This window comes from Stegodyphus dumicola, chromosome 3 (assembly GCF_044657685.1).
Source record: "Stegodyphus dumicola isolate Sdum_Otavi_A_Nest chromosome 3, ASM4465768v1".
Lineage (NCBI taxonomy): Eukaryota > Metazoa > Arthropoda > Arachnida > Araneae > Eresidae > Stegodyphus > Stegodyphus dumicola.
The window spans coordinates 185,049,308-185,074,470 of NC_140770.1; the positions used below are offsets into that span (position 1 = coordinate 185,049,308).

At 33.4% G+C, this 25,163-nt stretch overlaps 1 protein-coding gene across 2 annotated transcripts in view; it reads left to right on the forward strand.

The window, feature by feature from the left end:
• The window catches only part of LOC118187643 (troponin C), a 71,457-nt gene extending 50,345 nt beyond the window's left edge, over positions 1-21,112 (forward strand). For both annotated transcript variants that reach the window (XM_035357902.2, XM_035357901.2), the window contains 3 exons: positions 4,258-4,401; positions 6,215-6,466; positions 20,948-21,112. In XM_035357902.2, the coding sequence (XP_035213793.1) occupies positions 4,258-4,401; positions 6,215-6,466; positions 20,948-20,976 (425 nt within the window). In that variant the 3' untranslated portion in view covers positions 20,977-21,112. The remainder of the gene's footprint in view (positions 1-4,257; positions 4,402-6,214; positions 6,467-20,947) is intronic.
• The last annotated feature ends 4,051 nt before the right edge of the window (positions 21,113-25,163 follow it).

The following is a 25,163-nucleotide window of genomic DNA, read 5'->3' on the forward strand; positions in this document are numbered from 1 at the left end:
AGGTAGGGGGTGCGCCGCTGGTATTGACCAAATGTAGGTCGTTTGCTGTTAAGTAGTCCTCTAGCGCTTGTCCCTTGGGAGTGATATCTTGGTATCCCCAGTTTACATGATGCGCATTAAGATCACCCCCATAGACTTGTGGCGTTGAATGGCATTTAGATCGAACGTACGTTGCGTTTGCTACGAAATTGTCGATGGAATCTGTTGGGGAGGAGTACGCAGATATAAGAATCAGTTGTGCATTTTTGAGCACAATTAAAACGGCAACAAAGTCTCTGTCCTGTTTAATTAGCAGCGGATTCCAGGCTGGGTTACAACATATTAGACCCGCTCTTGGCGCTTGATCTTGGTTCCTTGCTTTTGACTGGAAGACCTGCCATGCTATAGGGAAACCTGCAATGCGTCCTTCCTGGCAGTACGGCTCCTGGATCATCAGGAAGTCTACAGAATGCTCCGTTGCATGTTGTATCGCCTGTGCTGTAGCAACTTCTGCTCTTTGCAGGTTTATTTGTGTGCAGCGGATTATCTGTGCTGTCGTAGGGTTATTTGATACTGTGGGTATCGGTTGATTATTACTTGTTGCTATTAGTTGGCTGTTAGTACGCTGTGCTGCGTTGTTGCCGTTCAATATATCGTGCGTATGTCGGGCATGAGGCTGTGTATGCTGCATGCGCGGTATTGATTTTACCACGTGTTCTGAAATTAAAATCGGCGCAGTTGATGCAGGTTGGTTTGCTGGCTCTGCATTCCTTAACGCTGTGACTTCCTGAGCAGAAGGCGCAATGTTGCTGGAATTTACATTCACTTTGTAGGTGTCCGAATGCCTGACATCTATAGCACCGTCCCGTATTAAAATATTCTGAGATTCTGTAGACTCTCCATCCGAAGCTGATCTTTTTGAGTTGCGTAAGCTTGTCGTATGCCGCAGGTTCGCATTGGATAATCCACTTTGTTCCATTTCGTCCTTCTTTTAGTCTGTACAGAACCTTTGCTGTGGACTTTGTAAGAGCAAATTCTGAAGCTAGAGTCCTTTCGACCTCCTCCCTCTGTACTTCTGGCGGTACAGCGTGAATTGCAACCCTAGGATGCCTTTTTTCCGGGAGTTTCGTCTGTACAAGTTTTTGACCTTCTTCACTGCCCAATGTATTGGCTAGTTTAGAGAGGTCTTCTTTTGTGGGGCAATCTACTGCCAGTCCTCCTTTTTGGATTTTCCTTATTGCATTAACTCTAACTCCTAAGGTAGCAAGGGGGAATTTTTCATTCAAGGTGGCTTTTAGATCTTTGCCTGTTCCTTTGGCGTCTTGGGCCGGATAGATCAGCAGAGTATGGGTTCTGGGTTTTCTAGACTGGCTGGGCTTCTGAATCAGCTTTGCTGCCTCCGCAAAAGATCTTGGGATGGGAACCTGGGGAATTACAGCTGTTTCTACGTCAGTGAAAGGGCTTGGTGCTGCTGAATCACTTGGTCCTGCGTTAGGTTGGAAGTGCGCTAAGCCGCAACAGACGAGGGTAGATGTGTTTGTGCCTGCCTCGTGTGTTGGCGGTTTTGGACTGAAATCTGGCCCTTCGAGTGCCAACCCTTTTAGCACTTCCAGTGAATCCTTGAGCCTGTTCCTTAAGACTTGGGAAAGAACGTGTTTGCCTCCTCGATAAGTGTCGGCAATTAGACTGATGTCCCTTGCTAGAGCTGCAATTCGCTCTTCGCGTGTAAGCTCAGACGTCAATAAGGCCTCCGTATCCAAGTTATCTTGTGAGGTAGTTCCTGCTTTATCTGATAAAGTTGTCGGACGTGTCATGTCAGAGTGGAACACAGCACTGAGCAATTATGCGCTGAACACTAAAAGACTAGCACTTAGCACTTCGAGATGACACTTGCGTCACACTTGGTGAACTTATAACACTTGACACACTTTAACACACTTTTAGCACTATTGCACGATTGTGCCTCTCTGGGTATCTTGGCAGACAGACTTCTCTATTCTTCATCTGATATTAATTAGTTGAAATCTAATAATTGTTATCCACGGTAAATGTATTTCTAACTTTGACACACACACTTGCACTATATAAACACTGCACTGCACTGAGTTCTGCTATTTATTTCTAACTTTGACACACACACTTGCACTATGTAAACACTGCACTGCACTGAATTCTGCTATTTATTTCTAACTTTGACACACTGCACTATGTAAACACTGCACTGAATTCTGCTATTTATTTCTATCTTTGACACACACACTTGCACTATATAAACACTGCACTGCACTGAATTCTTCTACTTATTTCTAACTTTGACACACATACTTGCACTATATAAACACTGCACTGAATTCTGTTATTTATTCTAACTTTGACACACACACTTGCACTATGTAAATACTGCACTGCACTGAATTCTGCTATTTAATTCTAACTTTGACACACACACTTGCACTATGTAAACACTGCACTGCACTGAATTCTTCTACTTATTTCTAACTTTGACACACACACTTGCACTATGTAAGCACTACACTGCACTGAATTCTGCTAAGTCCAATAAATAGAGGAAAAAAATGTATCTCCGGATCTAATTATCGGAATGACACCAAATTTGGAAACTTCTGTCTGCGAAGGTGAAGTATGAGTAATGGCGTTGGTCCCAGATTGGTGCGTCGAGTTGTTCTTTAATTACTACGTTGAATAAAATAACCCACTTGATAAAAATTCGCCGTTGTGAATGACCTTCGCGAACTTCCTGCAGCTCGCGGGGGGGGGGGCGAAACGATTTCCTTCAACGGTCGAAAAGTGCTTGCTGAGCGAAAATTCGCTACCTTATATTAGTAAATTAATTATAATTAATTCATCATCCAGTTTGCCGATTGAGATAAAACCAGTATTAATAGAAAGCTGAAGTAATCATCTTTCCAATGATACCAGTATTGGGCTGCTGCGACTTCAGATGGCTTCCTAATGCAGTTGTGAAGATGGAATTCACGTCGAAAATGGCGTCAAGGAACGCTGATTAATGTTCAAAATTTGTAAAATCCACAGTTAACGAACTAATAGTCGTATACGCATAAAATTGATATCCAGGTACTCCTGAGGGTATACGCTATTACGTGACAACTACTTTTGCGTTCGTAGAACGATTATTGCCGCTGCTGTAGATCAAAACGACGGAGCGCTATCCGAGCGTGGCTCAGTACGTACCATGACGTGATAGGCCAGGCTACAATCAACAACAGTAGTTTTCTAAACAACAACAAACTAAACAACTGCTACAAACTGAGATGTTTTCCTCCTTTTATAAAATTTTAAAATCACGCGCTAGAATTTTCCAGCACTTTCTCGAAATCAAAAAGAGATATTTATTTATTTAACGCACGCGCTCTTGTATTTTTAATTTTTCCGGCTTAGCTTTCTTTTAATATTCGTCACGCGCTGCACTGCGCGAGAAATAAAACCATTTAATTTATAATTGAACTAACATTAGCTTTTTAAATACCAAATTCGTAACAATATTTAATACAAAAATCAAGATTTCGAGGTCGAATTATCAGTTTCTGTACCTTAACTGGTGAAAGAAGTCTGATAATTTGAAGCTGGAAGTCCCAAACAGGATTTGGGTCTTTACAATGCCATAAAAGAGTAATAACTCAAGAGTAGGGTTCCTATCTACTATTCTTCTGCACTTAGCCGTAACGCGTTATTCTTGAGGAAAACAAAATGAAAAATATGCAACTAGTCAGAATATAAAGCTAGAATAACGTCGTGTATTGAGCATCGTTTTAAGGTTTAATGATCCTATTCTTATGCTTAAATAAAACTTTTGTCAGAGCTTGTGTTGAATCGCAGTAGAATCTCTGGGCTTTCACTTTTAAGTTGGTAGCGTTTTAAAATTCTGCAAGTTTATACTGAAATTCCTATGGTATTCATTCCGAATGTAAATAATTTCCTTCCCAGTAAAGATTTATGTAAATGAAAAAGCCCATGAGATAGAAGAAAATTAGATTCTTCTATGCACTCACGTCAGCTCCTAAAACTTAGTAATTTTATTGTTTTTACAACCCTGAAAGATAATTAAAAGTAGTAAAATAACTAGTTATTTTTAGTTAAGTTTATTTTTAAAATGTAAGTAATCGCACTAAAAGTTCATCAGATAGCATTCCTTTCAGATTTCTTTTTATTTCTTTATTTTTTTATTTTGGAAAAAGTTTAATTTATTACATATGCTGATGTATATTAGATATATTATAATATTTTTCATTCTGACAGTGTTGAGGAAAGCTTTCGATATGTTTGACCGAGACAAAAAGGGATGCATTCACACAAATATGGTTGCCACGATCCTCCGAACACTAGGGCAGACGTTTGAAGAAAGAGATCTAAAAGAACTCATTGAAGAAATCGACTCCGATGGTAAATATAACACTATTTTTGCTATTATTACAGATGTATGTATTTAATTTCTTAAAAAATCAGCAATTTTACTTTGTTTTTGAGAATATTTAAATATTTGACGAATTTCACTGCCTATTTTTCGAAATGTTGTTTAATCATTCATTGTAATTGAATTCTTTTTGGTCGTCGATGCCCTACAGAGTTACAACAAAAATCATCGCTGTCTTGGGACTAATGTAATTCCCATTTATCCTCTCTGATTATATTTTCAGTCTCACTCTCTGCCTCTTCTGTTCTCGTGACATATGAAAAGATATTCACATCACTCAAGCATTCAAAGCCTGGTTCGGTCGAATCGTTATTGAACCATTCTTCGATGCTTTTTCATCGACATTTTGAAAGAATTTTAAATTTTCAGTTTCTTGGAATACAACTTCAATTATTACTTAGACTTTTTCACGGTTTGGTAAATCTCCGATGAAGAATCTCTCTCCATGACCCAACCAGTGTTATTAGTTTTAAGTTCGACTATAATTCGATTAATTACTGCTTCGGTTACTTAGTATAGGACATCCAGTACAGTCAATTTAACTGTGCACCAGCAGAAAGAATTGTACGAGGTAATCGTTGGAAGTAAACCTAAAGGCGCAATTCAGCGGTTCTTTAAGCAGGCTCAGATTTGTCCATGTTTGTTTTTTATACTAAAGCAGACTTGAAAATGAGAGTTGAAGCGTGCGTGCTTGAAAATGCGTGCGTAGGCACCGCCATGCACGATAATCTACAAACTGGATAATTCAGAGAGCACTGTATTATTATTAATAATAGGTATTCGAATCCTCGCAATCCAGGAATCTTCAGAAAAAATTTCAGATTTGAAAATCCTAAGCATCGTACTTTTTTATGTCGTACCTTTTTTAAAATCCAACCTAAAAATCTATTTTCTCCCTCCTTCCAGCGTGCCTTCGTAGCACACTCGGCGCGTACGCGAGAGGTCTAGGTTCGAGTCCCGGCGAGGGCATTGCTCATTTTTCATGTCTCCTTCATCAAAAAACCTAATGACTCTACAGTGGCGCCCGAACTAAAAGATGGTGGATACGTCACCACCAGGATTTGGCGATTGGGTTACCTAATCCCCAATCGCCCTTTAAAAGGATCTCCCGTTTTTCAGCATGCCTCCATGGTGTAACGGTAGCACATTCGGCGCGTATTCGAGAGGTACAGGTTGGAGTTCCGGTGAGAACATTGCTCATTTTTCACACGTCCTGCTTCAAAATATCCTAATGGCTCTACAATTCTTAAACGTTTTAACTTAAATATTTAACAGAAAACATATGTACTGATTCTATGAATCTTTTTAAATATAACATTCGCCAAAGAGCTTTAAAATCTTTTGTTGAAGTCAATGACCTTGGTAAATTGCATATTTAAACACCAAAATCAAATTTTTGGGAAATGCAATGAAAATCTGTAAGTTTCATATCTAGAATGTCATTCTTTTGAAATTTCGATGTTAAAAAAATGCACTTGATATTAAATGACATGTGCACTTTACTGGAGGTTGGTGAAATGGTTATGTAGTAATTTTTATGCATTATACAAAACTACTATTAAACCATAATTAGAATAATTAAAACTAATTAAAACTACTAGTTAAACTAATTGAAACTTTTTTCATTAAAAATACGTGGAACATCATAACAAGCTAGAAATTATTTCAGTATAGTGGACAGCGTATATTCTGCAAGCAGAAATACGTCGGTTAAATATGACTCACTTATATTGATGGATAGTAAATAGGATATCTTCTACCCAATCTCTCTTATTCTTACAGGAAGTGGTGAATTAGAATTTGATGAGTTTTTGACATTGACTGCTCGTTATCTGGTGGACGAGGATTCAGAAGCTATTCAAGAAGAACTCCGAGAGGCATTTCGAATGTACGACAAAGAAGGCAATGGGTACATCAACGTTTCAGACCTTCGGGAGATTTTAAGGGCTCTTGATGATAACCTCACGGAGGATGAATTAGATGAGATGATAGCCGAAATTGACACCGATGGAAGTGGAACAGTTGACTTTGATGGTGAGTATTTGAGTTATACCATTGTGAAACTCAGAATTTACACTGATTATAAGCAGACTTAAGCAGTTAAAGAAGTTCATTATTTAAAGAATATTATAGTTTCCCTCTCTGAAAAACGATTATTTTTTCTTGAAACATCCATTCTAAATTTTAATAGAATACACATTTTCATAAGAATGACGCTTTGTAACAGAACAGGCTTTAATCGGTAGCTTTTTTAATACTAATCTTAAATTGCATGGTCTAACTTTGGATTATAAAAATAGATCCTGTGTCAATATAATACCAACCAGAAGCTGATGATTGCGTGATCCTCCTTGCGTGACTTATTTAATGCGGTTATGTGTCTCACTGTTTCTCAAACTAAAAACTGGAACAGGAGAAAATGCACCTACTACCTACTTTAAGGAAGTTTTAGAACTACAGCATCAGAAACGTTATCGAAGACGTAAGCAAACCATAGCATGAATAACGCTAAGCAACGTGAGGGCAATATGGAAGTGCATCGTGCCGCATTGTGTAAATGATTACATTGATTTTTGAAACTCCTTTTGCTCAAATAACTAATAACTTTATAAGGTATTTATCCCGCCTTCTTAGTGTGCCTTCGTGGTGTAGTGGTCTGCACGCTGGGCGCGTATTCCAGAGAGGTACATGGTTCGATTCCCGGCGAAGACGTTGCTCATTTTTCATCTCTCCTGTTTCGAAATAACCTAATGACTCTACAACTTAACGGAAACTTAACAGCAGCTTGATTTTGATGTGTCAATGACAGTGGTGCATGAAATCGAACATTATTCAACTAAATCTTTTTTTTTTCCCCCGCGAACAGCAGGCATTTGCCCTTTTTTTTTTTTCAGGTTTGGCCACTTCTAAGCCATGAAGTGGTGGCCATTTTATTGTGGAGGCACCTAATAGGCGTCCACTGTTACCTCCTATGAGGGGACGGACAAATTATATGGATGCCTTCTCCGGTATTCGGAACCTTCGGTGTCCTAGTTGGCTATACCATATGAGCGGCTTCAATTACATCATGAAAATGCAGATTTAAAATGCAGACGCCGCAAATGCTGCATGCTATTATACGTTCAGTAACGTCTTCACTAATGACATAAGCTCGGGTACGTAATGCTCTAATGTCGAATTATGGAATTCATTTTCTTCTGGCAAATTGTTAGTTATAACATGGACAGTTAAAAATTCAGATGCTTGTATTGCAATTGTAACACGCTATTGCATATACAGCACCATCTTCGTTGATGATATAAACTTGGCTACTTACATTTATTATGTAAGTAACCAAGGGAATAATGGGGATCGAGTTTCAGTTTTCCAAAACTGGCAATTAGATCATATAATTCACCTCTGAAACTCAGTACAAATAAAATTTTAAAGTAAAATAAGCTTACTTAAACGATACTATAACAACAGTAGCGACGCTTATTAAATTTTAGTTTTAATTATTTCTAGAAAAAATGCGTATTAAGTTTTCCCCAGCATTTCGATTACAAATCTATTCCATTCTTTTGGTATGCTTTTACACGAAATGAAAGAAACTGAGTTTGAAATTTAATACATTATTCGCCATCACCCAATAATGCCATCACATTTACTTCAAACGTGTAGCCATATATCCGATTGACATTCTAGTTTTACATTGTTCAAACTGGTTCTTAGATCACAGTTTATATCACGCCTTTGGAATGAACACCATTGACTGTTCTACATTTTCTTGTTAATAATAGGCCTTTATGGATATTGAGATATAATGATCCTAATCGATACTAGGAAACAAGTTATCAGAACATGTAAATATTTTACATTTGGGAAGAACAAGGGTATCTAACAGCTTTTAAAAACATGATATCTCCCTTGCTGATTGATAAATAAGCAAAGTAAGATTGATAATAAGCAAGGCAAACTAAGTTTCCCGAAAACTAATAGGCAGCTTGAAACCTTAGAGACACGGTAAACAGCCCTTCTGTTTTTCTTGGTGATACCATTTGGTTTATGTTCGAATGCTTTTTTGTATAAAAGCAGTTGATTTTACTTCTGTTTTTTGGAGGTAAATAAATTAAATATGAATACTTAATCATTTCTACCATAATTCGATAATTATTTATTTCTGTAAACGTTTTAATGAAAATTTTTAACTACAATATCAGTTTAACTGAATGTCTTTTTCTTACTTTGTTAGAAACCTCATTTTGATGATGAGTAGTTACCTTTAATACGCTCTGTTTTATGCTATCGTTGAGTAATATATAAATTTATCATTTCTGTAAAATTAATTGCATTCAATAAAAATTTTGTCTAAACAGAAAGAAAGTGCTTACACATTTTCATAATTTCAGTGAGAAACGAAAAAAAAAAAAAAAAAAAAAAAAAATAGTAAATATTTTGGAATAAAAATTTTTCGCAGTAGCTTATTGCTTAGAATGAGAAATATCATCTGCTACTTTTAAATTTATTCTTCTTTCAAAATGTCGCATGTAAACAAGCCGGGGATTAAAGCATACGTTCTTGCGCTTCAAGAAATATTCCTTTCCGTAATCAAAAACGTTGTGAAATGCATGGTATTAAAATTTCTAAGCAAAAAATATGCAATGTTTATTAATCGGACAGGGAAAAACCGCCATTCTGCGTGGAAAGACGACTTCAAACGAATACCCGAAAGATGTGCGTACTGTTGCTTAAATTAAGTTGTTGATAACAACAAAAAATCTGCCGAAGCAGAAATCAATTGCAAAGTCTTTAAATACATCTATAGCAACAGTAAATACAGTAATAAACCTAGATTTACAATTTAAAAACCTAAAAGGATAATGTTCACCTGCTTTTGCCGAGGCATGTGGCTCAACGCAGAACGATTTGTAGAACACTGTATGAAAACTATTTAGCAGAGGAAAGATGAAAACACATTGTGACCCTTCAGGAAGCATGGGCTAGTCTATTTCACTACAACAAAAAAAGAGCTATTTCTTATCGAAAAAAAAAGGAGAAAAAAACTGCATAAACATGGTTGAATTGAATTTTATGGTTTAAATGCAAAGAACGTGATATTTAAAAAATAAAGATAGCACACAAAACGTTAAAAAAACTGTTTTTTTGGGCGTAATATAAAATTTTTAAGCTTCTTTTTTTAATTTTTTTTTATTTCCGTATTTTTGGGGGCACTGTTTAAAGAAGAAGTACCATATATGGAAGAGATTTTATGTGTTTTTATTAAATCTTTTAATTTGCAAAAATACCTCTGAAAATTTCGTAATCAGGGAACTTGACTTCTGATTAAGATATCAATTTTAACGATATTACATAATCTTATCGTATATATATGGAACATAAATATTTTAGTTGGAATTGACATCAAGTGCTAAGGCCGAATTTTATTTAATGTGTTCAGTATAAAAGTTCGCGTGAAAACACGACTCATTGTTTTGCAAAAGAATGTTTTTAACTCTTGTGAATTTAAATCAACAGTTGCACATATCTGATTAGCTGAGAGAATTGTAATTCTTGCCTATCAATCACTGAAGTTAAAATGTGCTGATTAAGCATTTGTCTATCCATGATGCAAAATTACAGATAAAAAGTTCAGCATAGTCCTGAAATGTCATATCATTGCAACACTGAAAGGAAATTCAGTTGTTCCCAAATATCGATGAATAGTATTATTTATTTTACAGAAATTTATCAATAAGCTTTGAGGACGATAAGTTATTGGCGTTAAGTAACGTATGACTGTATTTAGCATTTAAACGAATTTGCATGTTAATTGCATTAAGACTGATACATAGAAAATGAAATTAATAGCGCATCATAATTTTATTCCTGAACAAGAATTCTAATAATTTAAGTAATAAAAAATGTAATGAGTAAATTAACATTTTCTTTGAATTTCTAAGCGTTTTAAAACAGACACCAATTAGTCCAACAATTTAAAATTAGCCAAAATTAAGAGCAACCTTATTTTGATATAGATTATGAGTAAAAAGTGTGTGGATTTCGAGGGTTCTCAGACGCAGCTCCCTTTTGTTCAGGATCAAAATAAATAAATAAATAAACAAAATATTCCGGGCTACTTTTTCTTTTCTTTTCTTTTTAGCCCAAAAGGGCTATTAATTTCGTTTTGGCTTTTTGCGTCTTCCACTATAAAATGGCCTTTCACTTTCCGAATTGTTGCCACCAAATATTAGAGACCTGCATTATATTTAAAGAAATTAAATACTGAAGAATCTACATGTACGTATGTATGTTTCTCGCAATGTGAGCAAATAACAGTATCTAGAGACATCAAATTCTGAATAACGCAGTCCTCCGCTCGAATATGGGTATTTGGAATTCCTAATTTGGAATTTATTGTATTATCTATTTCAAATTTTGTAAAACTTACACGAATTTTTTATTGACATACTCAACGATTTCAAAGCGAGCAATGGCAACACTGTATGGATCTCCAGCGCGCGAGACTATGTATCGGAAATTCTAAAGAATATTCTTTTAAAATTATTTTGAGATATTGGTATTGAATTGGATTTCATGGTTTAAGTGCGAAGAACATGATATTTAATAAATAAAGGTAACACACAAAACGTTCAGAAAGCATTCAGATTTTTTTTCACTTTTCAGATATATATATATATATAGATATAGATATAGATATATAAAACAGAGGATATGTAACATTTCTCATGTTATTTTAGAAGTCAAACAACAAAACATTCTCATTCAACATTCAAATCAGCGCTTCCCAAACTGCATTCCGTGAACAATCAATGAGTATTTTGCGAAAACTATTATTACATGGATACGGTTTGGTAATGGATTGAATGCACACAGAACTGATTGATAGCTGATATTTTTATCTTTGACGCTTTACCCCCCCCCCGGCTTCCTAGTTTGAGTATTTCAACCGTTTCAATAATCATACATTTTAATTGAATACATTGAAATCATACATTGAAAGATCAACCAATTAATATAAAAAAATACCAATAGTTTAATCCGTGGTCTGTCATCACTGCTTGTCAAGACATTTCATGTGTTTTCCTCATATATCGTACATTAATATTCCACAAAGTGTTTCTGAAGCTTTTGGGTTTCAGTGATAACCTTTGTGTTTTTCACTTTAGCATGCACGACATTTCACCTCATTTCGTCTTTAGATACAAGGTGCTTATCTAATTCGACATAGAAAAACAAAAGTACTTAATTATTAGACATACCTTGCCTATAGCGTATTAGAAAAAAAAAAAAAAAAAAAAGAATGGAAAAAAAATCTGAAATGTTTCAGATTTTAAATTATGTCCAAAGGGGCGTTTTTTAACATTTGTGTTACCTTTCATTATTAAATATCATATTCTTCGCACTTAAACCATAAGATCCAGTTCAACAGCAATATCTCAAAATAGTTTTAAAATGAGCATATCTTTAGAATTTCCTATACAGAGACTCACGCGCTGCAGATAAGAAATGTTTTTTTCTGCACAACCGTTGCCATTGCTCGCTTTGAAACCCTTGAGTTTGTTAATCAAAAATTCGTTAAAGTTTTACAAAATAGGAAATCGATAATAAAACAAATTCCAAATTTCAAATTTTGTCTTCCACATGCTAATATTCGTTGGAGGATTACGTCATTCAAAATTCGATGGCTCTATGTAGCGTTATTTTATCACAATGCGAGAAATATACATATATTTATGCAGATTTTTCATTATTTAATTTTTTCAAATATAATGCAAGACTCTAACATTTTGTGGCAACAGTTTTAAAAGTGAACCGACATTTATAGGAGTCCGACGCAAAATGCCAAAACGAAAGTAATAGTCCGTCGGGACTCAAATCCCTTTGGACTAATAACATCTTTCCTGTTTGATGCATGTGTCTGCATGCTCCTGTCACCTTTATGAATCTTCTGCTAATCTAGTCTCTGAATGGCAGCAGTTCAATGACAGCATTTACAACTTAAGTTTGGTAGAGTTTTGTTTTATAGGTATCCCCAAAAATGTAGTTTGTATAGGTATAATCGAGAAGTTTTGAAAAGCATAGGTTTTAAATATGATTCTGTTGCCAAAATACTTCTTTAGCAATTTAATGCGGAAGTCTGCTTTCCTGTATCTGAGAAACCTATATGTATCTATTGTTAAACATTCAGCCCCCCCCCCCCGCAGTAAGACTCTAAACTGCGTAGCAGCATTTTGGTAGGCCTCGTCGCTTATGTTTGTTTCAAAGAATACGAACCTAATTTTTAGACACCTTGACATCAAGCTATTTTTTGCCAGACGCATAAGAAACTCAATAAACAAATGCCAGTTTTCAGAGCCCCACGTCTGAAAATTTTGACTACATATGAAATCAATCCTCATATGGGAAAATAAAAAATAATTGACCTAAAATGGAAGTACAGAGGGTGTTTGCACATTTTTAGAACGATTTGGGGACCATTTAACTAATGTTCAGAATGTAAAAAGTATTTTTTAATTGTTCGATCTGATAGCCTTTTTTTCTGCACTGTTTCTGAAAGTTTGCGTCGTTACGTCCGTGAAAGAAGAACTTTTCATAAAACTACCATAAGTATTGATTTTCATTTTTCTTCCAATGCTCTCTAGAGTCCATCAATTGTGATGGGTTTGCGCTTAGAAAAAGCTCTCTTCAAGAGAACAAAGACGCAATAGTCCATACATGAAACGTGAGAGGACTTCGCAAGAATACGTTGAAAAGGCATATATGCAAAGGTATATATGGGTGAAAGTACTCGGTGGAATTGTCGGAAATGGAAGAACGGACACCCTTGCTAAAACGGCGGCACTTGGAGATGGGACTGATAATTTTGATATCCAAGATTCAAGAAATAAGACCATGGAATGGAATGGAATGGCAAACTGAATTTATGTAAAATGGAATTTTTGCTGGAAGTCGTCTGATAAGAAAAAAAAAAGAGTTAGTAAGAAATATAAAGTTAAAAAAAATATCTAAAAGTTTCAAATTTTAAATTACGCCCAAAGGGGCTGTTTTTAAAGTTTTGTGTGTTACCTTTATTTAATGAATATCATGTTCTACGTACTCAAACCATAAAATTCAGTTCAACAGAAATATCACAAATTAATTTTAAAATGAGCATATCCTTTAGAATTTCCGATACAGTCTCGCGGGCTGGAGATATTTTTTTTCTTTGTGTTGCCATTGTTTGCTTTGAAATCGTTTAGTTTGTTAATCAAAAATTTTTTCAAGTGTTACAAAATATGAAATCGATAATAAAACAAAATTCAAATTAGGGCTTCCACATGCCCATATTCTATAAAAGATTACGTTATTCAAATTTTGATGGCTCTAGGTACCGTTGTTTTATCACACTGCGAGAAACATACATACATTTACGCAGATTCTTCATTATTTATTTTCTTTAAATATAACACAGGGTGATAATATTTGGAGGTAACAATTTCAAAAGTGAAACAGACATTTAAAGTTTTCAACGCAAAATGCCAAAATGAAATTAATAGTCCTTCAGGGCGAATTGTCCCTTTGGACTAACAAGAAGTTGGATATTATAAATAATGTTGATATAAATCAGGTACTAACTAATCATGGGTGTTTCCCGGCTTATTTTAATCGGTTCCATCTACAGAATAATGATAAAGCTTAATATGTGACAAGTTTGGGGACGCTAGGCACTTCGTCGATGAATGTACGCTTACCCAGCGTGCAAGAGAGAAATATAGAAAGAATTTTAAGGAAGATTTTAAAAGAAACTATTCAAATTTGAATGATTTTGCAGAGACAATAATGAAAATTATAAATATGAACAAAGATAGAATTAGAATTCGAGACACAGATTTTGGACTTTTTTTTTCCCGCCTTATATTTGTTTTTTCTGGCCAGTCCCATTTTTTGATCATACAGCCGGCTTGTGCCGTCTAGGGGGATCGGGGCTGCGCCCTTATAATAATGATAATGATATGCAATACCTGTACTAGTCTTCATTTTTTAATATAGTGTGATACTTTCCGGAGTATGACTTGTTGCTTTGTCTTTATGAACTTTAGAAACAGTACCTACCTTTTTCGAGTATTGTTTGTAGTCTTCTTTCCATGTAGACGTAATGATTCACGATTTTTTTCCTTTTTAGATTAATAATGCTGCTTATTTAATACTTAGAAGTACTATACATTTCAAACTTTTGAATTATGGAATCAGAATATTTCTCTTCGGAAAGCTCACAATTATATCCTTCAAGCCACAGCCTACAATACCACATTTCGAAAGAAGAATAAATTCAAAGGTAGCAGGCGGTATTTCTTATTTCAAATGATAAGCTGTTACCAGAAATTTTGATTCCAAAATATTTGTTAGCCCAGAAGGGCTATTAATTTTGTCTTGGCATTTTGCGTTGAAAACTTTAAATGTCTTTTTCACTTTTGAAATTCTTGCTTCCAAGTATTATCGCCCTGTGTTGTATTTAAAGAAATTAAATAATGAAGAATTTGCATAACTGTATGTTTCTCGCATTGTGATAAAACAACGGTACCTGGAGCCAACAAATTTTGATAAACGTAATCCTCTACCGGTCTCCGAAAGTCCTAGTTTGGAACTTGTTTTATTATCGATTTCATATTTTGTAACACTTTGACGAATTTTTGGTTAACAAACTCAACGATTTCAGAGTGAGCAATGGCACCACTGTAGGGTGTAAAGTTGCGCGCTTCCAACCTGCACGCAACAAAGTGGTGACTGCTGAGAACTGGAAATAGACAAAAGTCTTGAGAAGGGTTTAAATCCCTTTTTATTCAAATTTAGAAATTACAAATGCGTGCTCTTGACGCTCACAAACTACGCCGACCCGGCGGTAAAATAAAAATAAGAAACTAAGAAAAGAATAGTAACAAGTGACTAACTACGAGGCTCTCTAAACGTGACTAACCTCACCGCGTTCTAAAATACCGCTGATAATTCAGCAAACTCTGAATATTACGTTGAAAGATTAACAATTTGCCGAGGCAAGCACACAAGCCGAAACGCGCGGTTCTTCAATTTCTAACTAGCCACCTCCACACTCGTGAAGCAAAAAAGCACACCTTCGAACTCGTTTCCCTTCTATTTAACTCAGAATACTTCCGCTGATAATTTGAATCCTTGCGCGTTCTACTAAAATTTACAGACTCTGGCATTGGCAATTCCAGGGGAAAGTAAGGCTTGACAGGAAAGATAGTTTAAACTTAAAATAAATGTTAGTTAAAATAAATATAAATCCTACAAGAAAAAAAAAAAAAAAAAAAAAAATTTCTAACTCCAACGCGCGAGACTGTGTATCAGAAATCCTGAAGATATGCTCATTTTAAAATTATTTTGCAATATTGCTGTTGAAGTAAATTTTGTGGTTTAAGTGCAAATAACATGATCTTTAATAAATGAAGGTAACACACAAAACGTTAAAAAAACGTCCTCTTGGGCGTAATGTAAAATCTGAAAGCTCAGAGGTTTTCTTTTAAGCCCATATAGAGTTTTTTTTTTTTTTTTTTTTTTTTAATTCTTTATCTAAATCGTCTTAACATTGTGTAAACACCCTCTGTATCACTGCAAATGAAGGTCTTAAACTATTGATAACCCTATGCAAATTTCTCGTTATAACATATCTAAGCAACTACACGATATCTGAGCAAGACTTGGCATACGATATGACGTGTTTAAAAAACCTGCTCATAATAAATTGACTGATCAAACCCGTTTCTCTTTCCGAAGAATTCGTTCTTCTTCCTACCAAACTAATTTATTAACTTCGCGCGCATAGTGGAATAGTAAAGGAGTCGGACAACCAGTGCAAATAAAATTCACTCAAAAGGGTTATAGTTTTTTAAAGGTGCGGTCATTTTTTTTTTAAACTGAATATTTTAAATAAAGAATAATACTGAAGCTACAATTAAATGCAAACCAGATAAAGAAAATAGGTAGTGTTAATAGAGCGCGTACGAGTTAAAAATTCTAGATTTTTTTTTAAAAGATACTGTGACGGGCAGTTACATATTCAACATTGGCCACTCCTAAAGCCAGAAGTGATGGCCATTTTATTGCTGAGGCACCTAACAAGTAGCCACCGTAGCCTCCTATGAAAGGACAGATAGTTACAACCATGCCTTCTTCGAAATAGTATGCAAAAAATGTTTCATCATAAATGAAATTGGTAAATCCTTGAGTGCATTTAATCTTTTTAGAATAAAATAAACATTTTTAGTAAATTGCTTACTCTAATGCACATGCAGATACTGTATTTGTAGTATAAGTATATTGTTTACTTGATGAATGGATGCCGCTATCTATCTATCTGCCGCTATTTATCTCTTTATTGTAGAACTTTCCGGTTATACTATCTAATCGGTTTTTCACTACTTATCAATTTTTTCTGTTTTTGTTACTCCTTTATTTATATTTATTTTTTACAGTTACTTGAGGCGCAGTCACATACAAATAAAAGAAATAAGTAAAGTAAACATCAGCGTCTGTTTGTTGGAAAAAAGGCAAATTTTTACCACTTTCAAAAATAAGTGAGTAAATAAAACATACAAAGTCCGCCTACAATGCTAAATTTAACTCACAAAAAATTAAATGTCGTGAGTTTTGCTAAGATTTTTTTTTTTTTACTTACGTTATTAAAACTCATGACAGTTGAAAATTTATTTTACTTAAAATACTTGCGAATTACTTTAATTTGTTACTGATTAAAAGAAATAGTTTCATTTAATCAGGACGTAAAAATTTAATACAGTCAAAAGTCGCTAATTCGGACACCCGTAATCCGGAATGATCTATAATCCGGACCTCAAAGCTAAAATCTTTCTGCGCATGAGCCGCATTGACGCATGCGCATAGGCGTTTTACTCGTGCGCGCAAGACGTTTACGACTGCGCATATGCATCTGCGCAAGTGCAGAATACGTTTTCGCGTGCGCGTTTAATGTATAACGGACGGTAAAAGCTAAAATTATCTAATTATCTATTTCAGTTAATGTTGATAATTGCGTTGTTCCTTAATCTTCAAATTGGATCCGGCTTATTATTTTTTGCAGACTGTAAGAGCAATTTTCTAAAAGTAAGCTTGAACTTTCGATTATGTCAAATAGAATTTCCGATGCTGGAGCTCCCAAAGGATCTAGAAAACGAAAGTATGTTTCGATGTCCATCAAACAAAAAACGAATTGCTACAAAAAATGGATAAAAGCATATCCTTTGTTTATCTAACCGTTCCGAAATCTGTTTATCAATTTCACGCTGCTCTGCGCGGGGGGGGGCACGTCGCGGCGCGCAATGAACTGGAAGTTGATCTGTCAACACTATCGTTATCTTCAGGGCAGATGTTTTTATTTTAGTCGGCTTATAATTCCTTACTAAATGTAGTATTTAATTTCGATGTACTCCGTCTTTGATATGATTTAAATCAAATTCCTCGTCATTATAAATATCACGAATACAAATCACATAGTTTTCTGGTTGCAATTTTCTAATTTCGGCTATGAGTAAGGTATGCTTTACGCATCCGCGCGTTAAAAGAAATGTTTAATAAAGTAAACAAATAAATATTAGGCTTCTTTTTTGGTAAATTTGGATACCCTTTAGATCATAATTGCTCATTATTTTATAAATTACGGTTTCATATTTTTAATTTTATAATTTCTGCATGCCATCTTACCAGATTTAAACTGATGATCTATAATCTGGAAAAATCGATAATCCGGAATCGCCGAAGTCCCGACGAGTCCGGATTAAAGACTTTTGACTGTATTTTATTTTCAGCTGCTGAGAAAAAAAAAAAAAAAAAAAAAAAAAAAAAAAAAAAAAAAAGAGCACACACAATAAAAGGGATACTTCTATATCTTCCGTTCGACTGGGGAGATTGACGAAATTTAACTTGTCTTTTTTCATTTCTCGAAAACGTTAGAATATAGTATATTAGATTTACATATACCAGGCTTCTAACACAAGCATTCTGACAAAAAAACCCGCCTTTTTCTGAAATGACATATCTTTATTTTTCCATACATCGATTTTACAACTCAAATTATGGCGAAGTGCCAAATTTTGTAAAACTCGAATGAGTACATTTTAAAGAATTTTCTCCCAAAATTTTAGCCCCTCAATGTTAATTTAATTTGATATATCCGTATTAATATTTCTTTTTATATTATTCCTTATCTTTTTGTATTGATTCCTACTTTTACAATTTTAAATTTAGATTCAATCCAAATAAAATTCGCCGCTATTTTCTGATTTGTTTTTATTTTTTTATTTATTTTTTTTTTTAATATTTATAATTTTTTATTATAACCTATACAATTTTTACCATTATTTCTAGGCATATCTGCAAAAAATAGAGTTTTTTTATTCAAAATCTTCAAAGATATACATGAATTTAAAAATTGGCGAGTTTTGAAATTTGGCATACTTTTTATTAGCGATAATAACACCAAATATGGTTTACGCACTTAGTTGAAATTATTTGAAGATTGAACAATGCAACTTTTTGTCGCTCATGCACAATGAAAGGAAAAGGAAAATACTTAGCATAAACCATAAATTAAGAATATCGCCAAGTGAATTAATTATTTTTGGCACAAATTGAAAAAATAACAAGATGTAATAAAGGCTAATTAAAGATAATTTTTTTAAATTTCTCGGTAAGTTACAAACCAGAATTTACAAAATTTTATATTTAGACGTAATTTAAGTCGTAGAATTGATATATGGAAAACGATTCGGTATGTGGTTTTAGAAAAAGTCCGATTTTATATTAAAAGCCTATGTTAGAGCAATGGTAGATGTAAATCTATTATACGAGTACATACTAAGTCGTACGCAAAACGAAAACTAATTTTTATCAATCAGCCTAGTAAAACGGATATAGAACTGTCCCCTTTATTGTTTTGTTTTGTTTTTGTGCAGTGTTGCATAAATTTGGAATAATTAACATGGAAGCGTAACAACTTTACCGTTTCCTTAAATAAACTAAACTGATTTAAGTAATACAGAGTTCCAAATATTGGCTTAGAATTTTATCTAAGATATTGTACAGATTTTATTCAAAAATGAATTCTTTAAATACAATTTTGAGATTAGTGGAAGGAAATTTAATTTAAGTAATTAAACTTCGTCTTTAACATTATGAGTGGAGATGAGATAATAATGCAACTGAAAGAGTGCCACGATAAGATGAAGAGCATGTGCCAGTTTATAAATTGCCTAAATTGACTGACTAATTCGTAATATGTTACAGTGTATCTTTAAGACATTCGTTTCAGGAAAAATCTCTTAGTTTATCTACTGTATTAAAGTTTGTGTTGAAAATGCCTGTTTATTTTTCATTGAACTCCTTAAGTGATTTTTTAAAAATATTTTGGGACGTTTAAAACTAACAAATAACTTATTTGTGACAACGTATCTGATCTTGTTTGCTGATAGCAAGATTAGTGACGACGTCATTAATTTTGTTGCTTGTCACTTGCCTTGTTTGCTATTCTGTCTAAATAAAATAAAATCTAATTGAAAACTAGTTAACATCCGCTACTTGAGATAAATAGCATATTAACATCTAATATTTATCATAGGAATGTCTGCTACAGTGCTGTATATAGAGTAACAGATAATGCTGTATATAGATTAACAAATTTTTAATCGTCCGAACAAAAAGTAATCCTCTTTTTCAAAAGACTATTCTGAAATAGGGCAATAAGTTAATTGTAATGCAATTAATTCTTGCAATCTGTAGGAGTAAACTGCCATTGCTAACAAGGTAATTAAATAAATATTTCTTTATAAAATAATTAAATAAAATGTGTTACAGAATTCTAAATGCCAAGGTGATTAGAAAGTAATGTAAAAATCAGGTTAGCCAAAGTTCAAATAGATAACAATATATGAAAATGATTCTGCTAATGGAATTTTTACTAATTTTCATAATCTTAAGGTCAAGCCCTTTCAAACCCTTTGCTTTAGCCCCAAAACTATTGGATTAACGTTTCGGTTATTTTATTCGTAGTAAATGCTTTCATATGATAGGGTGTGTATTTTACATACCATGCTTAAGATTTTTAACTACTTAGAAATTGTACAGAAATCAAAAGAAGATTTTTTTCCCGCTGTCTGTGAATGTCAATGATGAGGAAGATTTAAGAAGTCCCAAAGTGGAAATTTTTAGTGTAAAGAATGAATATTTTGCAGCAAAACCAATCTTCAAAGTGAGGATTGAAACGTTATTTGAAAAACTTCAGAAAATGACTGTATTGTATTAATAATGATATTCATGCAGTACTATTTTCTTTTATCGTTTGAAATTATCTGGGACAATATAGCATTACTTTCTAACAAACCCACTTAAAACTTAACTTGTAGTTATGAATGAAATAAACTTCAAAAATTTAATTTACATTAGCGCACAGTTTATTCTTCGACAAATGTAACCCATAAAGTAGAATTTAAATTTTTTTTTTTTTTTCAGAGTTCATGGAAATGATGACTGGAGATTAACGTTGCCAACTACGCTGTTGCTTGCTGCAAAGATTTTTCGACTGAAGATGATTGAATGCAATGACGCTCTACGTGATTAATATTTAAGAAAATAAATATTGTTCTTTTATTCAAATAAATTGTGCTTTTGTAGTCACCTTTGTTTTTCTTCATATGTGTAGAGATTCAGAAAAATTAAGTTAATCGTCAATTCAGGACATAATGTATCTGGCAACTGTCGATGATTCATCGGCAAGTGAGGGCATATTAACTTTCTTACTATTGTAAATAAAATATTATTATAATTCGCGAGGTATTACTAAATTTATATTGCAATCATGTCGCCAAATGTACTTCCAAAAGTTAAGATTAACTGAAAAATGTACTTAAATATCGATATGCTAATTAATTGTGACAGTTAACACTCGGTAAGAAATCGATAATAACACATGAAGAATACAAGCATTGAAGTTTTTAATTATTTGTTCGAATTGTGGGACTATCTTATTATCAAAGCTTCATCATCATGTTAAAATTGGTTGATTTTTTTTTTATGTGAAGTAAAACCAAAGATCCGATAGATATTGGGTTATTATTCCCAAGATTAAAATTAGACAAATAAATACACGAACCAGACACAACATATAAATGTAACTAAGTACTAGACGAAGACAGATATTACATCTAAAAAATATGAAACCCATTATGTAAAGGCAACTTAAAAGTAAGAAAAAACACATTATACAAACGAATTAGGCCGAAATAAATTTAAAATCATAATTCATAAGCTACCATGAAACTAAGTAGAACAGAATGTCAGTGCATAATTTATAAACAAAATATAGTTATAAGCCACAGTGACAATATCTTTTAAAATAAGCATTTCAACTATGAACATATTCACAGCAGGTTAAATTAATTTCATAAAACGCGAAATCATGAAATTACACAAAATTCATTATCATATTTGTGAAACATGAGCTAAAGAGTTATAAGTTAGTACATTTTATAAAGTTAAGCAGATTAAAATGAAACTTAGGAGATGTCTGTAAAATGGCGAGATGAATTAAAATATGAACAATTAAAGCGTGCTGAATGAATACATGCGTTTATTTTCAATGCAGACAGTATCATTATACTAAGTATATTATTCTAAGAATGAAATTTTTTTAGTATCATAATAGTGTATATGCATAATTATACTAAGAAGGAATTATATTTAAAGTGTATAGCTTATCAGAATATACATGCAGTCAACAGCTAACTTTATGATTATACTCTAATAATGGTTTTTCCGAAAACATTATTTTTTCATTATTTGTAAGAAGTATCATCTAATATACCTCGAATAGATATTGTATTACAAATTAGCTTATCTTTGTATATCCAACAGCTTCTATAATTTTAAAAACTTTGAAATGTTATTACTAGTAATATTATTTTTCTGTACAGCTTACTCTATTCTCTTAAAACATAAAAATATGATTAAAAAAATCCGATGTGGGCACCACAAGACTTCTTTGCAATACCTATTAAATTATACACATTTTTTGCTGCATTTCATTTAAAATTTATTTCATCGAATTGCATTACAGATATATTTCTCATTCAATTAATTCAGTTCTCACTTCGCGGAAGGCAAAAATACATGAAAACTCAAAACATCTTCATTAAAAACTGAAAAAATATAAAACACCAAATGCAATTACAACAGTTAAAATTTTTTTACAATTAAAATTAGAAGTTCTGCGCAAAAACAAGCAATTCGGCCAGCAGCAGGAAGCCGGATTTCGGTGTACAAAACTGGAAGTTCACTTTTGGTCGTGCTCTGTAGAAAGACACTGAAGGAGCAGAAACTGACTTAATTTACTATTCTGCTAAGTTACAAATGTAAACAAATATGGCTGCTGTATTAGGGCTTAGTTGTACTTAAGCAACCTTTAAGCAACCATTTTATATCTGAACAGCTGACGATGGTGGTTCGGTAAAACCATCGAAACTAGTCCTGTGAAAATTTGAAAATATAGCGCTGATTTTTGTTGTTTGACTTCTGAATTAGTATTTGTTCGGCGTGTTATTGTGTCTTAACCTTTAAGTTGTTGATAATTCTACAACTATTGAATGCTGATTAACTAAAGGCATAAAAACCTTCAAGGAAACATAAGAAAAACATAATTCAATCACGTTTCAAGCAAAAATTGCAAAATTTACCAACGATATAAGAATTTTAAAAAATGACCTCGCCGAGACGAGTAACAGAGTGTGTGTGTATATCCTACTAGATATATACTTTTGGTGAGGCAGATTTGAACCCAAAAGGGAGGTGCACAGCTACATGTTATAGCAGTCCTATAAACAATATTTCAATCTTCTGAAGCTATTGATTTTTGAGTTATGCGAGATACATCCATACGGACATACAGACGTCACGAAAAAGTCTCTTCTAAATCCATTTTAAATCGATTTTATAATAAGTTTTGGGAATAAGAGTCTTTTATTCTGCCCTTAAGTAAAGATGTCATAAAAAAACATCGCTAAATTGCATTCGATAGCAATCAAAATGGATATTTTCTTTGAAATGAGATACCCGAAAATTTTTCGTGAATACAGTACTCCCTTATAAAACTCAACAAAACTTGGTTTTATAAATTTATTCATTGGAGAATGGAGATCGAATTGAGGATGTATTCTTATGTACACAGCGAAAATTAAGACTTAAAATAGAAAAATTATGTACAATATTTACATCCCATGCACAAAAAGTATACGATTACCCTGATATGCATATATATGCATACGAATTATTATTCAGCATATTAGAAGGGACTCTCTTCTTTCTTACATATATAAATTCTTTAACTTATAATAGGATTTCTAAGTCAGAAATTTGGATAATATACTCTGGCTTACATTAAATTTTCAGATGTATTACTATCTGTGTATATAATTTAAGTAAAGGATACAAGATTTAAAGATTATATTGGATACTCCCCCCGCCCATATATATATATATACATATAGGGGAAATAAATTATTATTAACTAACTTTGCAGCAATTGCGCAAGTAGTAGTAAGTTGTTTTCGCACTAAATGAATTTAAGATCATACAACATTATATATATATATAAATATATATTGCTGGCATTAGCCATTTTAGTCTTTGGACGCCACTAAGGCCAGAAACGGTGGTCATTTTATTATGGAGGCACCTAATGGGCGGCCACCGTTGCTCCTGTGAACGAACAGATAATTACATCCATGGAGAGATTCGAGTCCAGACCTTTCGGTATGGAATTCTTAAGTCACTGACCACTTTGCCGTGTGGGCGGCATACTGGATATTTTAATCAAATCAAAACTCATAAATACAGTCTACCTATGCTAAATTCTAGTTTTGTTCTACAGCATTCTCTAAGATTGAATATGAGGTTCTCATAACTTCTTTACTTATAATCAGCTCTATATCAGAACTTTCGTATTGCTGTTTTTAAAGTGTATCCATTTCAAAAGGCGCTGTATAATCAAACGTCATACCTTAACCAGGAATAGCAGTCAGCAGCAACATAGCAGTCAACTTCTGAAAAAATATTTTCTGATAGCCTCTTATCATTTTTCAAAGTAGATGCATCATGTCTTTATTGAAATGAAACCATTCGCCTTATATGTTTAAAATACAATTTGAATTATTTGAATTAAAAGATGTTTGCTAAGCAAACTTAAACACCTCATGAAATGCATACCATTGGTTTAAGAAACATGAGACAGAAATGAAGAAACGAAAGACATTGCAAGATATTAGCGTTTATTGCAAGAGACATTCCTCTGACCACAGTTCATTTTCTCTAACATTTATCTTAGGCATCAGTTTGTAAGATTTTACTTAGCCTAACATTGCTACTTTAATTCTATAATCTATCGGACATATAGTGAGTTATCGCTATGTCTGAGAAGGACGAAGTCTTAGGTTATAAAACAACGCTTTTATTTAACTAGAACTTTGGGCATAAGGGCAAGACTTTGTACTACAATAACCGCAGCTTCTGGTAATGCAAATAAATAAAAATGTCATTTCAAATTAAAATTTAATCAGCAGTGAAAAGACTTTGTAAGAAGCTGAATAAATACGAGCGCTTCAGATTAAAGTATTGGCAGCGGAAGAATGTAAAGCTGAGAGAATTATATTGTTGCGTTTTTCTTTCTTCTGACACC